Source organism: Ceratotherium simum, chromosome 1 (genome assembly GCF_057802395.1).
Source record: "Ceratotherium simum simum isolate JZ-2026a chromosome 1, ASM5780239v1, whole genome shotgun sequence".
NCBI lineage: Eukaryota > Metazoa > Chordata > Mammalia > Perissodactyla > Rhinocerotidae > Ceratotherium > Ceratotherium simum.
In genome coordinates, this window is record NC_141900.1 from 67,464,529 (window position 1) to 67,480,950 (window position 16,422).

Genomic DNA, 16,422 nt, shown 5'->3' on the forward strand with positions numbered 1-16,422 from the left:
ACTAGTTTAGTGTATTCTATTAATTGATTTTCAGATTTTAAAACAACCATGCATTTCTAGGATAAACCCCACTTGGTCATAGTGTATAATTCACTCTATATGTTGCTGGATTCAGTTCGTCAATATTTTGCTAAGGATTTTTGCATCTATGTATATAAAGGATGTTGGTTTGTTATTTTTTCCCTTGTGATATCTTTGTCGGGATTTGGCACTAGGGTAAAACATAGAATGAACTGGGAAGTGTTCCTTCCTCTTACATTTCATGAAAGAAATTGTGTTATATGGGCATTATTTCTACTTTAAGTATTTTATAGAATTTACTAGTGAAGCCATCTAGGCTTGAACTTTTCTGCATCTGGTTGAATAGTATCCCTCTTAAATTCAAGTCCTTCCTGGAACTTCAGAATGTGACCTTATTTGGAAATAGCGTCTTTGCAGGTGTAATTAGTTAAGACGAAGTCATACTAGAGTAAGGTGGATCCTTAATCCAATATGAGCAGTACTCTTATAAGAAGAGACAGCCACACACACAGAAAGGAGAACGTCATGTAAAGACAGACACACAGAGGGAAGATGGCCATGTGACAATAAAGGCAGGGATTAGAGTTATGCAGCTGCAAACCAAGGAATGTGAAGGATTGCTGGCAACCACAGAAGCCAAGAGAAAGAGCTTGACACCCGATTTCAGACTTCTAGCCTCCAGAACTGTGAGAGAATAGGTTTATGTTGTTTTAAGCCACCTAATTTGTTTTTTGTTTTTTTTTACAGCAGCCCTAGGAAACTAGTACAATTTTTAATTATTAATTTATTTTCTTTACTTGATATAGATTTATTCAGGTTTTTTATTTCTTTTTTAGTCATTTTTGGATATTTGTGTTCTCTTAAGAATTTGTCCATTTTATCAAAATTTTCTATTGTTCATAATATTTCCTTATAATTCTTTTTCCTTCAAAATTTAAGGTATTTACCAAAAAAAAAACTACTAGAACCAATAAGTGAGTTTACCAAGGTTGCAAGATTCAAGATTAACATTAAAAATCAATTATATTTGTTTATATTAGCAACAAACATCCAAAATTGAAATTTAAAACAAACAGTTCTATTCACAATATAATAAAAAATATTTAGAAATAAATTAAACAAAAGAAATGCAGTTACTTTATATTGAAAACAAAACTCTGCTGAAAGAAGTTAAAGAACATTTTACAGAAATGCAGAGATGGATCATGCTAATGGATGGGAAGACTCAATAGTGTTAAGATAGCAACACTCCCCAAATAGACTAATCACAATTCTGATCAGAATCCTAACATCCTTTTTATTTGTAGAAATTGGCAAGCTGATCCTAAAATTTATATGGAAATGCAGAAAAGCCAGAATAGCCAAAAATTTTGAAGGAATTTGAAATTTTCCAGGGAAAATTTGCCCTGAGCTAACATCCACTGCCAATCTTTCTCTTTTTGTGTGTGAGCTGCCACTACAGAATGCCCACTGACAGACGAGTGGTGTAGGTCCGCATCCAGGAACCAAACCTGGGTGACTGAAGTGGAGTGCACCAAACTTAAGCACTAGGCCACTGAGGCTGGCCCTCCCTACAATTCTTTTAATTTCTGTTGTGTCTATAGTGATGCTCCCTGATGTTTTAATCTTGATTTTGATTATTGTTTTTTCTCGCCTTTAATGGTCAGTCTAGCTAAAGGTTTATCAATTTTATTGATCTTTTCAAAGAACCATATTTTGGCTTCATCAATTTTCTCTAATGTTTTTCTGTTTTCAATTTTATTGATTTCTCCTCTGATCTTTATTAATTCCTTCCTTCTACTTATTTTGGGTTCAAATTACTCTTCTTTTTTTGTCTTCTTAAGGTAGAAGCTTTGATTACTGATTTTAGATTTTTCTTTGTAATATAATGTTTAAAGCTTTAAATTTTTCTCTAAGCACTGCTTTATCTACATTCCATAAATTTTGTTATATTGTGTTTTCATTTTCATTTAGACCAAATTACTTTTAAATTTCCCTATGATTTTCTCTTTCCTCCATATTTTTTTTTGAAGAAATGTGTTGTATTACTTCCACACATTTGGGTATTTCCCAGATTTTTTCCTATTATTGATTTCTAATTTAATTGGAAAAATGTTTGTATGATTTCAATCTTTAAAAATGGATTGATACTTGAGTTATTGCCTAATATATGATCTATCCTGGACAATGTAATGTGTATGCTTAAAAAATAATGTGTATTTTGCTGTAGTTCAATGGAATGTTCTGTACATGTTAGTTAGGTCAGGTTAGTTGTCAGCGCTGTTTAGGTCTTCTATATCCTTACTTTTTGTCTAGTTTTATCAATTACAGAGAGAGAAGCATTGAAATTTTCAACTATATTGTTGAATCATCTATTTTTCTTTTCAATTCTGTCAGGTTTTTGTTTCTTGCATTTGGGGGCTCTGTTATTAAGTGCATATACATTTATAATTGTTTATTCTTTCTTGATATATTGGCCCTTTTTTCATTATGAAATATACCTCTTTGTCTTTAGGATTATTCCATATCTTAAAGTATATTTTTTCTGATACTAATATAATTATCCCAATTGTCTTACAGTAACTTTTTTCATCCTTTTAGTGTCTTTGAATCTCAACTGTGTCTCTAATAGACAGAATATAGTTAGATCTTGCATTATTTATGTAGTCTGATCATCTTGTCTTTTGATTGGAGTGTGCAGTCCATTCACATACATTGTCAGTTTTTATATGGTTCAGTATATATCTGCCTTTAGCTATTTCTATATGTCTTATGTTGTTTTTTGCTCTTCTCTCCTTGTTACTGCAGTATTTTGTGGAAAACGAGTACTTTTTGTACTATTGTTAATTCTTCTGGTGACATTTTAGTAATTTCTTTCTTTAGGGTTTATATTATCAGTGGTTACTAAGGATTAAAATATGCATCTTTGACTTATCAACATTGATTTTAGGTTAACACTGATTTAATCATGGTAAAATATGGTAACTTTGCTCTGATATTGTTCCATTTTCTCACTTCTCCTTTGGACTATTTTTGTCATACATTTTATATTTATATGTGTTATAAACCCAACAATACAGTATAATAATTATTGCTTTAAACAAATTTTCTTTTTTTTTAAAGAAATTGAGAAGAAAAGTGTGTGTCTGTACATATATATTATTTTATATTTACCTACATATTAAACATTTCTAGTGTGTTTCTTTCTTTGCTGGGATTGAAAGTTACCATGTAGTATTATTTCCTTTCTACGTGAAGGACTTCTGCTAGTATTTCTTGTATGGCAGGTCTATCAGTGCTGAATTCTCTCAGTTTTATCTAGGAATGTGTTTATTTCATCTTCATTTCTGAATGATATTTTCACTGGATATAGAACTCTTGGTTGGTAGGCTTTTTTGCTCTCAGCACTGTAAATATGTCATTCCACTACCTTCTACCCTCCGTGGTTCTGATGAGAGTTTGGCCATTAGTCGTATTGTTGTTTTCCTGTAAGTGATAAGTCATTTTTCTCTTGCTCCTTTCAAGATATTCACTTAGTATTTGGTTTTCAGTAGTTTGATTATGAGGTGTTGAGGTTTATTCCTTTTTGTGTTTATCCTAGTTAGAGCTTTTTGAGATTCTTGGATTTGTAGATTAATGTTTTTTCTCTATTTCGAGAAGGTGTTGACCATTACTTCTTCAAATAGTTTTTTCTTCCTCCTTTTTTTGTTTCTTCTCCTTCTAGAACTTCTATTTCGTAAGTGTTGGGATACTGGATATTGTACTACACATCTCTGAGGCTCTGCTCATTTTTCTTCAAGCTTTATTTTTCTCTGTTCTTTGGTTTGGATAATTTCTATGGATCTATTTTCAAGTTCACTGATTCTTTCTTCTTTTAACTTAAATCTTCTGTTGAGTCCACTTAGTGAATTTTTCATTTCAATTATTGTTTTCCAAGTCTAGAATTTCTGTTTGGCTCTTTATTATAGTTTTATGACTCCACTGAAATTTTCTCTATTTTTCTGAACATTGTAATAATATTTTCCTTTAATTTTTTTTACTACGGTTTTCTTTAATTCTTCGCATATACTCATAATAGTACTTTGAAGTCTTTGCCTGCCAAATCCACTCAGAGTCAATTTTTATTGATGGTTTTTTTTTCAGGATATGGGTCTCTCATATTTCTTTGCACGTCTAGTAAATTTTTAATTGAAAATTGGATGTTTTAGATAATGTATTTAGCAACTCTTGATTCTATTTTATTTTTTTGAGGGTTATTGGCTCTTCTTTTCTGGCAACATTCCTGGACTTCAACTGCAGATCTGTCTCCCCCAGAGTATACAGCCTGTGATGTCTCTGCTCAATTTTTAGCCTTGCTTTCTTAGGATCACTCCTGTGTGTGCACAGCTTAGAACCTCCCAGTGATTTGGTCATAGCTTGTGTTGAAACATCTCAAGCTTGTAAGGCTTCAAACTCTGTTGATCAGTCTATTAGGGATTAGGGGTTAGGGAATGTATCCAAATGGGTTAGCCAATAAATTCAAAATTGCCGCTAGTTCTCAAGTCTCCCTTGACTTTCACTTTTCCTGGGCTGTTTCAGGTCTCTCCCACACAAGCATAGTTTCCCAATCAATCAAGGTTGTATGGAGAGCCCTTTTATGATGCTCTCATTACCAGGATCTCCTTATTAAGTTTATGGCTGATCTTCATTGCCCCATCTGGGGCCAAAACTTCTAGCTAGCAAAGCCACAGGTCTCCTTCTTAATTCCCAACTGAGTCCATCACTTTTAGCCAGCAAAGCCATGGATCAAACCCTGGTTGAATCAAATCTGTCCTATTAGCAGTAGACCTGCTGGTTTTCACAGCCAGTTCCACAGTGATAAAACTACTGTTCTCGCTTAACAAGCTGATGGGAGGGTAGAAGGAGCAGCCCCAGGCAAGAAGGTCACAGACTCTCACTGTTCTTCCTGAAGTTCAAGTTGTTTTTCAAGAATAAGCATTTCTCAATTCATTGTATGCCATTGGTTGATTTCCAATGCCTGAAGTGGTTACTGGTGACAATATCTCCAGTTTTATACTCAGTGTTTTGCACAAAGGAATTGCCAACCCCATTGTAATCAGAATTCCTTCTTGTACTTGTTTTTATCTCAAACAATCTGAAGGTTAAGTTTCAATAAAATAAAGGGAAAGCCAATCTGTTCTAATCTGCATTTGAATTTTGTTAAATTGTGGGAGTTCTATTTGAAAAGATGGACTTTGTCCAGAGAAAGATTCAGATAGGGATTTTTCCTCTATACTGACATCAAAAAACAACTAGTTTATGAAGCAGAAGGTATGGTATTGGTGTGATTTGTTTTTCTTTCCAAATTCTCAGAGTGTGAAGTCCATGATTAAAAGCTTGAATATCAAAAAAACAAAAATAAAACAAACAGATCCCAAAACCAAAAAACCATTCAACCTGCAACTTACTCTTCATCTATCAATTTCCATTATATATTCATGCCTATTTGGTGAATCACTTTGGGACTAAGCCACATAAATTCTCTTTTGTGATATTATCTGGGTGTTTAGTTTGAAAACTTTTTTTTCTTTTTTAAGCATTTCTGCATGTGGTAGGCAGAATTATAAGATTTCTCCCTCCTGATATAGAAGCCATATTTAATCCCCTCCCTTGAGTGAGGGCAGAACCTGTGAATATGATTGAATATCACTTCTGTTATATGTTACATTATATAAAACTCAGAGCAGAGAACCAAGTTATATTATGTCTAGACTTCTGATGTGAAGAAACTGTGAGATAGTTAATTTGTGGACTTTTAAGCTGATAAATGGGTGGCAATTTATTACACAGCAAAAGGAAACTATGAAATCTTTCTTTATAAAGAAAGTGAATTCACTTATAAATGAATCTTCCCTTAAGATATTTACACAAGATATAAACTGGCATGTAATTATTCAGTTTACTCAAGCTTCTTTGCTTTACCACAGGTTTAATTTCAGGACTTCTCCAGCACATTTTCAATACGTTTCTTTCCTGATTTCCAAAAGAATATGTAATCACAACCCCTTTGAGTACTTACTATGTACCAAACACAGTTCTAAGTCCTTCATATGTATTTACTCATTTAGCCCTCCACACCACCCTCATATGCAAGTCTCGTGTAATTCTCATCTTACAGACGGAGAGTGAAGTGCAGAGGGTGAAGCTGTGTCCCAGTGAACATTTGTACAGAGTGGCAGAGCCAGGATTCAAACTCAGGCCATCTGACTCCAGAAGTCGCAAACTCTGTTGCTCTTAACCACCATGGTTTACTATTGCTTCCACAAGCTCATCTAGAAAAGGTGGCAAATTCAGAAAAGCACTGAAAAAAATATATAAATCATTTATAAGCTCATCTCTCAGAGATAACCATATCATCACTATTGGCATTTTGGTGCTCATTCCATCTGGGAAGATAGCTATATACATAGAGATGGACACATTATAAGTTTATAGAGAATTTTCTGCTTAATGCTTTATAACATTCTTTTCTTTTTTTTTCCTTCTCATAGTACATTTAAACTATGATCCAGTTTACTCTTGCCCCAAAAAGATAAATTTATTTACTTTCTTATGGAAGAAAAGTATTCTTTTGGTTTGCCTCACTTTATGACCTTTCCCCAAAGTTATAGACCTCTTTCTATAGTGTCTTTGTGGTCTTTCTCTTCAGAGTTATGACCCCAGAACAAGCCAGGAAAGAAAAAAGGCAAATGTGGGTAGAGTGGAGATTTAGATGATCAAAAACTTACCACTTGTGCTAAGGTTGGGGTTACATTTTATGATAATTAAAAAATAAAAGTAGGGAATTAAAGAGAGGGTAAGGTGTGATAAGTGAGGGGCAAAGTGCAGAAGGTGGCAGCTGCAGCCGGGAACTAGTGGGCATCCAGCTAGACCTCAAGGGTCTGCAGGGACTGTGAGGGAGGAGGTGAGCAGTGGATCAGGAGGGACTGTGGAGACTGCTCTGCTGAGATGAGCTACTCCAACCATGACACTCCAGTGTGGGGGCTCTGAGGGCTGAGGACAGAGGCCCACCCTGAGGCTGAGAACTGTAAATGTCCAGGTGATACATAAGCCCTCCCTGAGAACTGAGACCAACCCTAGAGAGCAGGGAAGGAAGAGAACCCTGAATTGCCCAGAGAAGACTAAATTTAAACACATTAGTGGCGAGATGAAATGTTTCCTGCTATCAGCAGCAACGGTTGCTTATGAACAAGTGTTCAGTTACAGAGAAGTAGAGAAAGTGAAATTTCTGTATATATATAAATTGTGATCATAAATTTTCAACCTTCTCTGCTGGCTCTAAATTTTTCCTATTTTTGTCAGTGATACTGCATTTTACCATTTGTGTTGGGTTGCAACCATAGGATCACCTCTTTCTCTTTATCATTCAAACTATAAAATCATCTCTGACCACTCTGTGTGAGATGTGGGGGTGGAGAGAGAAGGTTTTAACCGACTCTGAAGGCATTTTATATATTTAACCAAACATAAATAACAGCTTTTTTCAACCTTTTAAAAGGCTTCCTGAAAAAAAAGGAGGAGGATTGGCAATAGATGTTAGCTCAGAGCCAGTCTTCCTCAGCAAAAAAAGAGGAGGATTAGCATGGATGTTAGCTCAGGGCTGATCTTCCTCACAAAAAAAAAAAAAAAAAGGCTTCCTGAGCACCAAATAGTGCTTTAAAAACACCCCAAAACTCAATGAATTAATTTAAACGTCAACGACTTAGAAACATAAGGATGACTTTGCCCCTAAATCACCCATGTAAAGAAAATGGTGTTTTGCAAAAATGATCGTGGCTTATTATTGATTCTATAACATTTGAAAAGTGGCAGAAAGAGGCACTGCTTGTTCAAGCACAGTAGAATCAGCATTTGCTTAGTGATCAAATGGGAGGTACAGTTCAGTGCAAAAGAATTGTGGTAAATTGGGAGAGGGACCATTGGAGCTTCACACAGCTTAGTTCTGATTTAGGAATATGTTCACGACCATGCCCTCCAGGTCTACTGGTTGGTTCCCCACTGCAAAGACTCTTCTTGGGACCGGAGCTGGGGTTGTTTGTTTATAAGGCGGGTGTTGGCTCAATCACTCAGTAGCTTCTGTGTGGCTTCTTTTGGAGTATCTCTCCAGTCACAGCAAAACCCCCTTCTGTGAGAGCTGTCCCCTCAGTCCACAACCCTGGCAGCCACATCTATACTGTGAGCTTTCCTCACTCCCACCTGCCTCTTATTCAGTGGTCTAACGACTTAGCCCAGATTCTCTCTGCCGGGAAGTTGATTGACAACCAGAAGGGGAGTCCATCTCTGTGTGGGTTGAACTCTTACATGTAAACTTTGGACTGTGGGAGTTCATAATCGGCCAAAGGGCCTAGAGCAGTAAAACTGGCTGGTCTGTAGGGACAGAGATGTAGGCAGCTCCAAGAGGCCAGGAAAGAGAACTCCATGGGAGCCTGGAGCCATCATTTAGTGGCTCCTGGCTCATTTTTCAAGCCTGTGTTTTTCTGACTTTTGTTTCTAAAATTCATCCCTGGGATTCTTATATGAAAATTTCCTCCTTTTTTTGGCTTAGCCTAGCTCAAATTGATTCCTGTTACTTGCAACACTAGGAGTTATAGGCCTGGTAACCAAAATAGCAGTTAGGGACCTGATGGCTGGGAAACAAGATAAGAGAATGGGCATAAGACAATACAAAAACTATAGTGGCAACAGCAATTTTTAAAAACATGGGGTTTAGATATGACACAAGAAGCACAAGAGACAAAAGAAAAAGTAGATAAATTGGACTTCATAAAAATTTAAAACTTTTGCACTTCCAAGGATATTATCAAGAAAGTGAAAAGAAAAACCACCTACAGAACAGAAGAAAATATTTGCAAGTCATGTGTTTGATAAGGGACTTGTATCTAGATTATATAAAAAAACTTTTACAATTCAACAATTAAAAGACAATAGCCCAATTAAAAAATGGGCAAAGGACTTGAAGAGACATTTCTTCAAAGAAGATATACAAATAGTCACTAAGCACATGAAAAGATATTTCACATTATTATTATTTTGGGAAATGCAAACCAAAACTACAATGAGGCATCACTCCATACCTACTAGGTTGGCTATAATAAAAAAGATGGATAATAACAAGTTATTGTGAGGTTGTGGAAGAAGTACAACCCTCATGCACTAATGGTGGGAATGTGAAATAGTGCAGCTGCTCTAGTAAACAGTTTTGTCAGTTCCTCAAAATGTCAAAGGTGGAGTTACCATATGACCCAGAAATTTCACACCTAGGTATATACTCAAGAGAAATGAAAACACATGTCCATACAAAAACTTCTTTATGAATGTTTATAGCAGAATTTTTTGCAATAGCCAAGAAGTGGAAACAGTCCAAATATCCATCAACAATGAATAGATAAACAATACGGGGTATAGCCATACAATGGAATATTATTCAGTCTTTGGAAGAAACGAAGTTGATACATGCTACAACATGAACGGACCTTGAAAACATTATGCTAAGTCAGAGCCTGTATCAAAAGGCCACATATTGTATCATTCCACGTATAGAAAATGTCCATAGAGACAGAAGATAGATTAGTGTTTTCCAAGGGCTGAGGAGAGAAGGAAATGGGGAATGACTGCTAATGAATATTGGGTTTCTTTTTTGGGTGATAAAAATATTTGAGTTAAATATTGGTGATCAACACACAACTTGTGAATATACTAAAAACCACAGGATCTTGTGCTTTGAAAGGGTGAATTTTATAGTATGTGAATTATATCTCAATAAAGCTGTTATTTAAAACAATATGGGGAAGAAATATATTGCCCCGACTTAATTACTTAAAAAACAACATAATCACACTTAAGTGAGATATAAGGTGGGTTTTAACCCGCTGTGTAACCTTTGACAAGTTGTTTATTTCTCTAAGCCTCAGTCGTTTCACCTTCTAAATGGGGATAATGATAATACCTACCCCATAAGGCCATTGTGATGATCAAATGAGTTAGTACATATAAACCTTTTGGAAGACTGTTAATTACACAAGAAGTGTTCAATAAATGTTAGCAATCTTCTAATTACTAACTTACAAATGTAATTGTTATGGCTGAAGAATCCTTTCCTTGGATACAATTACTGTCCCCAGACATCACTCCTGTGACTCCAGATTCAACTCAGAGAAAAGACGCAGGGCAGCTGCCCCATGGGGCAGTGTTGGGGGCGCTGCAAGAATGGCTGCAGACCAGTAGCAAAAAAACTATGAGTAGGTAACAAATATGATTACTAAATGTGCATCTTCATAAAAACGGATGGAACCCAATTAATTCAATTAAACTCCATGAAAAATAGGAAAGCAGAACTACTGATACGTGTTGAGAAGGTGACTATAGATATTTTATTTTATAATGATCTTATAATCAAGGCAAGGGCATACTATTATGATCAAGGTAAAACTTTATATTGGAAAAGTGATTAAAAGGTAGCTGACAACTAACAAGGGTGATTCCTTATTGCTCAATTGGATGATCAGAAATCCAATTGCCTGATCAACTTTTCTCAATGAAGTCTTTGTTGCTCAGGATCATCCAAGAGGGAGGCAACTGCAATGGAATCTTTGAGATAACTGAAGTTTCCTTCTTTGACTGGCAATATTTGGGTAGAAACATTTCTAAAATTCTAAAACTTTACCACATTCCTCTCCCTTTTCACCCAAGCTTTCATTTCGCCTTCCTCTGGTGACTTTGTGAATATGGTGAGCACAGTTAGCAGTTGTCTGCTTTGAAGATGTTTGCCTTTGCCCCCTGCTCATGGCTTTCTGCCGGCGCTGCCACTGCCACTGCAGTCCACAGGATTCCTGAGAAATGGGGTATTATCCAGTGTACCATGTGCTCAGTTAGTCATTCATTTTAAAGGATTGCAATCTTTACAAGACTCCAGATTCTCATTTTTCTCTAAACTGGACAGTGAATTTCCTGAGGCCAGAGAGGTTTTAAAAATTATTGTTGTTGCTCATCTTTGCATCTCTGGCTCAGAGCACAGGGCCTGGTATATGGTAGCCATTCAGTGACCATGTGGGGAGTGACCATGTGGGAATGTTTGGGAAATGGCTCTGTGCCAATGAGTTTGAAGTCATATAGTCCTGCTTTTCATCAGAAAGTAGCTAGCAGAAGCCCAACCAGCAATTCCTTCTCTTCTCCTGCCTCGTGCACGAGGCTCTTCCTCTTTCCACCAGCTGTGAGCGAGCTTACCTCATTGCTTCCTTGGGCACTTCCCACATTTGGCCCTGTGAGTAAGGACGCTCCCTGATTTCCTTTCAGGACACACTCACTCCCCCAGCTACTGGGAGTGTTGGTGCTGAGGGCTCATACTGAGTCCCTCTCCAGGCATTGCCTCCACCAAAGGGAGCTCGGCCCCTGGGGCCAGTTCATATCCAATGACTGTCCAATGTGGGGGTTCCAAGGCTTGGACCCACTTCACGTCCACCTACAACTCTGAAGAGCCATTTTAGCTCCAGAGCTCTCTGTGGGATTGACTGCAGCAATTTTTTTTTTTTTTTTTGTGGCTGAAGCATAGCCCACCTTCTCCTTCTGCCCACTCCTTCTGCCTTCACTCCCTCACAGGTGTTTTCCCCCAGAGCACTTCTCAATAAACTCCCCTGCACACACATTTCTGAGTCTGTTTACCCCAAAAAACCACCTTTGAACAGTAAGACACTGGTTTGGACCACCTGTAGCACCTGGCTTAGCACATAGTCAGTGCCCAGTAAACACTGATCACATGACGGACTCCTCTTGCACCCACCTTTCTTGTTATGATGACGATGGGGAAATAAGTCATCCAAGCAGAGTTTGCCAGAAGTCGTGAGTTGGTGGGAAAATGGGTGCTAAACCATCATCAAATGTGATCAGCAACAGACTCTCCAAGTTCTTGGGGCCATGGAGGATTTGTATGGACAACCAAAGTGAGCCCATGTGGCTAACAGAAATGAACACAAATTCCTTGACACTTCCCATCAAGAGTGGGGTGTTTCCCCTCCCCTGAGTTTGAGTGGAGAGACCTGTGACTGCTTTGACCAATACAAGATGGCAGAAGTGATGTTGTTCCAATTTTCAGACCCAAGCCTTGAGAGATTGGCAACTTCTAGTTCATGTCTTTTGGAATGCTCTCTCTGGGCTCCCTGAGCCGCTATGTAAGAGATCCTACTATCCTGAGACTGCCCTGTTGGAGATGCCAAGTGTAAAAGCTCTGATAGACATTCCCAGCTGAGCCAACCTTCTAACCATCACATTCTAACAATGTGCCAAACATGTGAGTGAAGCTGTCTTGGATCATTTTGGACCCATCAATCTACCATCTGAATACCACCTAGTGACCTCAGTCAACCCTACATGTAGCAGAAGAATAACCAGCCAGGCTCTGAAAAATCCTTGACACACAAAATCATGATATAACAAATTGGTTATTTTTAAATTTGTTATGTAGTAATAGATAACCAGAACAACCTCATCCTGAATCCCCTCAATCCTTCCTTCTAACTCTCTATGCCTCATTGGGAATGGAACAGGGAAGAAAACGAGTATATCATATCCACTTTATAGAGGTGGAGGCCCAAGCATCTCAGGAGACTTGCCTAAATCTAAAAGTTTAATTTGCAACCATCCTAGAAGTAGAACTGATTTCACTTAAACCTTTTGCAAGTGTATTTCCATTTGACAGGCTTTAGGGTATTGCTTTGAAAAAATGAAATGGTGGTAAATAATTATTCGATGGAACCAGTAGTGGGTGAGGATGACCTCCCAGTCATGGTTCCAATGAGACCACAGACCTCTGCTTCCAGACCTGTAAACAATAGATTTGCAGAGAATCTGGGTCTTAAGGTTTTAATTTAAAAGGAAACTTTGAAACTAAAGACATGTTCCTTAACATGTATGTCATGGTTTTTTAGGAATTAGGAATAATTCAGATACTTTTCTGTGCTGTCTTCAGAAATAATTCATATGTGTCAGAATCTGTGTCCTGGTTTTCCATTTGTAAGCCATGGCCACCAGTAACCCCTTGGGTTCTTTTTCAGGCTTCTTATGCCAAGAGTCTATTTTGAGATCTACTCCTTTAGTAATTGCTACTCAGAGTTCTGAGTCTCCCTGGCTCCACGGACTGACCTGTTGAAATGCCCGCCACTGTTCTGGAAGCTCCAGGTGCAATATGAATAACAAAAGTCTTACCCCACTTTTACTCTTCTCCAAAAAAACCCCCAAAACAAAAAAGAACAACAATTTGGAAATAAAATACTTCAATAAAAGATAAGTGAAGGAGCCATATCTCAGTCAATGTTCAATGTTTCTAGATGACTGTCCTAGTACAGCCAACTCTAGACTCCATGAGAGAAAGAGAAACTAAGACTGTTGGAATCCTTACTGTGTGTAAATACCATAAATTTACATGCATGATCTCAATTCTTACAGCATCCCTGTGAAGTGGGTGTTATTAGCCCCATTTCATCAATAAGAACAGAGGAATGGAAGGGTTAAGTAACTTGCTCAAGGTTTCAAAGACAGTAAGAGATGAAGCAGAGGAGGAGAGGGTGGCAGCAATTCAAACTCAGATGTGTCTGTCTGAAGTCAAATCTCATGTTCTTTACACTGTGTGATGCTGCCTAATCTCCTGAAAGGGGCTGAGAATTTTGGGCTCTTACAGTTGCCTATCCACGGGAAACAAATTCCAACCACCAATGAAGTGGAAGACTTTTATGATTAATTCAAACTAGCAACTGTATAGGGCACTTCTATACATACATACATGCATATAGTGTGAATGCTCATTCTAAGACTCAAAATTTTTCTATGTTGGTGAAGTTATTTGTGCCCTACTTGGAATCTTATAGCTATTGATGTCATTAAATAGGTGATTTACTATGCAGGCCAAGTATTTGATTCTATTGTTACGTCCACATAAAAAATACACAAAATATTTACGTACCTACACAAGTGTGGCCATCGGAGTGTCGTGCAGGCTGGTCATCGTAAGCTGGAGAGGCCGAGGTGTGAAGGGGCAGGAGAAGCAACAGAGGAGCCGCCATAAGGATTTTCCAACGGTCCTTCATCTCGGAGCTATGCGCCAGGAGAGACCAGCCTGGCTACAGAAGCTGCTGGCTAAGGGAGGCTGAAGTTGAGGCCGCAGAATCGATGAGTCTTTCTGCCTTTCTCTTCTGTCCTCTGACACACACACACACCACACTCTCCCATACACACTTTTCAATAAGTGTGAAGAGAATAAAGATACCACGAACACTCACAGACTTGCTCCTCACTATTGTAGAACCCTGAGAGAGAGCCACACAGGCCTGGGTCTGGGAAGAGCTGGAGGGAGTCCCTGGTATGCAGTTCTTCTGACCTAAAAACTTCAGGAAAAGGAGAAACTCAAGTAGCAGCAGTGGCAACGATATGCACTTCTGCGCTCGCCGGCTGAAGTCAGTGGCCTTAAACCTCAGGAACCTCGAGTCTTGCCGGAATCGTGCTGTGGGGTGGTTGGGAGGCCCTTCCCCTTTCGTTCTTGCAAAACAAAACCAAACTAAAACTAAAACCGAAGAAAAAAAAAAACCCCACAAACACACAACCCTTTAGCAATTTGATCAGCAACCTCCACATATTATAGAAATTATAACTTATTTTATCCAGAAGTTATTTTGTTTTGCTCTAGACAGCTTTCTATAGTGAGGTTGGGCTCCTTATTTTGTTGCTAAAGAATATTCCAGTCAAGTCGTTATTTTCCTCTGGAGAAGCTGGATTATTCCTGGAAGGGTCAAGTTTTCTCAAGACTTTTCATTTGGTGTGCAGAAAATGAGTGATGCAGACAGTAACGGACAGTCGGCATGGCTGGGTTTTAAATCCAATAAGAAAAAAGATGTGCTAGACTTAACCTATCAGTATTTACTTGGCGGGCACGATGCATCTCTTTTCTCCAGATTTTCAAAGAATGTTTATATTTCCCACCTGTGGATGATTTGTTCATTTTTAAGAGACTGATTTTCTGTTTTGAAGACAAGAACTGAATGCTGTTTTTCTAGAAGGGAAAAAAAACTGAGCCAGATCATAGACAGAGAAAAGACATGTAATCTAAATGCTTTGTTCTAAAACAGGATATGGCAGAGTCATATGCCCTTCTCAGATGAGATAAGGGCATGGGCCAGAGCGCCCCAGTCTAGATAAGCACAGGAGTCGTGTGAGTTTTATTCTCCCTGTTCAGGCTTTGAGGAAAGTTTATTATGAACTTTATAAAATATGAAAGCTATCAAACTTGCTAGTGATTGCTCCTCCTCCTCCTCCTGCTTTTACTTAGGGAATAGTGTTTTAAGTAGCAGGCAGAATTTTAGAGTTGTATTCTTTCCAGAATGTAGAAAATACCAATTTTTACAGTTTGAAGATTTCTTGTGTAAGCATTAGTTTAACAGATGCCAATTAGTCAAATTTCTGAATCTGCACCAGAGATATCACCCCGCAGAGGGTTTCCCTCCTTATCCCCCAGCACGGGTTGGGCCAGCCAACCTCCGTGGATCTCCATGGATGTCCTTGGTCACCATGGGCCTGTGGGATCCTTTGAGGCTGAGTTGCTGGTTCTCAAGCTCCCTGACCCTGTGACCAAGGGAAGCTCTGGAGGTCACCAGGACCAGCACAGGGGTCAGGGCCTAGAGAAGTTCCAGAGTCTTCCTAAGGAGGAAGGATAATTGAGTGATCAAGAGCACAGACTGCAAAGACAAAAAGACCATGTTCAAATATTATAGCCATTGTTTACTTCTGAGTAATGTATTAAGTCAGCGATGAAACCTTTCTGCACTTTGATTTCCTCATTTATATTGGGATAATAATATCTGTCTTATAGAGTTGCAGGAAGGACTAAAACAGATGATGTATCCAAACGATAAAGCAGTGTGCCTGGCAAGAAGTAAGTGCTTAGTAAGTCAAAGCTTTGGTTATTATCCCAGTAGGTGTGTGATGAAATCTGCACCCCAGGCCTGAGTTCCAGAGAATTCTAAAACACCCATGGTAGTGGCAGGCCAAGATGTGGGGAAACAGCATGGACTGGATGGAAGAGGCAGCATTTACTGAACATTTTCTGTGTGCTGAGCAGCACTCCAGGAGTGCATAGTCTAGTTTGCTAGATTGGTGAGGAATCTTCAGACAGCTTCTGGAAGAGTATTTAGCACAGGATCTGGGCCTCCTGAGGTTCTCCTGGCCTAGATTTATAGCTGTGAGCAAGCCTGGAAAATCTCAAAGTGAGAGGAATTTCTCAGTGTAAAGCTGTGTGCAAGTTTTAGATCCTTGGTCGTGTGTACATGACCCAGGTAGTTCCACCCACAACCACCTCAGGGATGGTGAGCCCTGAGACAGCCT

The 16,422-nt window shown here is 38.4% G+C and overlaps 1 protein-coding gene across 1 annotated transcript in view; it reads right to left on the reverse strand.

Moving 5' to 3' along the window:
• Positions 1–14,153, reverse strand: part of AOAH (acyloxyacyl hydrolase) — a 188,646-nt gene extending 174,493 nt beyond the window's left edge. Inside the window, exon 1 of the mRNA XM_004418824.3 lies at positions 14,012–14,153. Within this exon, the coding sequence (XP_004418881.1) occupies positions 14,012–14,135 (124 nt within the window). The 5' untranslated portion in view covers positions 14,136–14,153. The remainder of the gene's footprint in view (positions 1–14,011) is intronic.
• Positions 14,154–16,422: the final 2,269 nt, after the last annotated feature.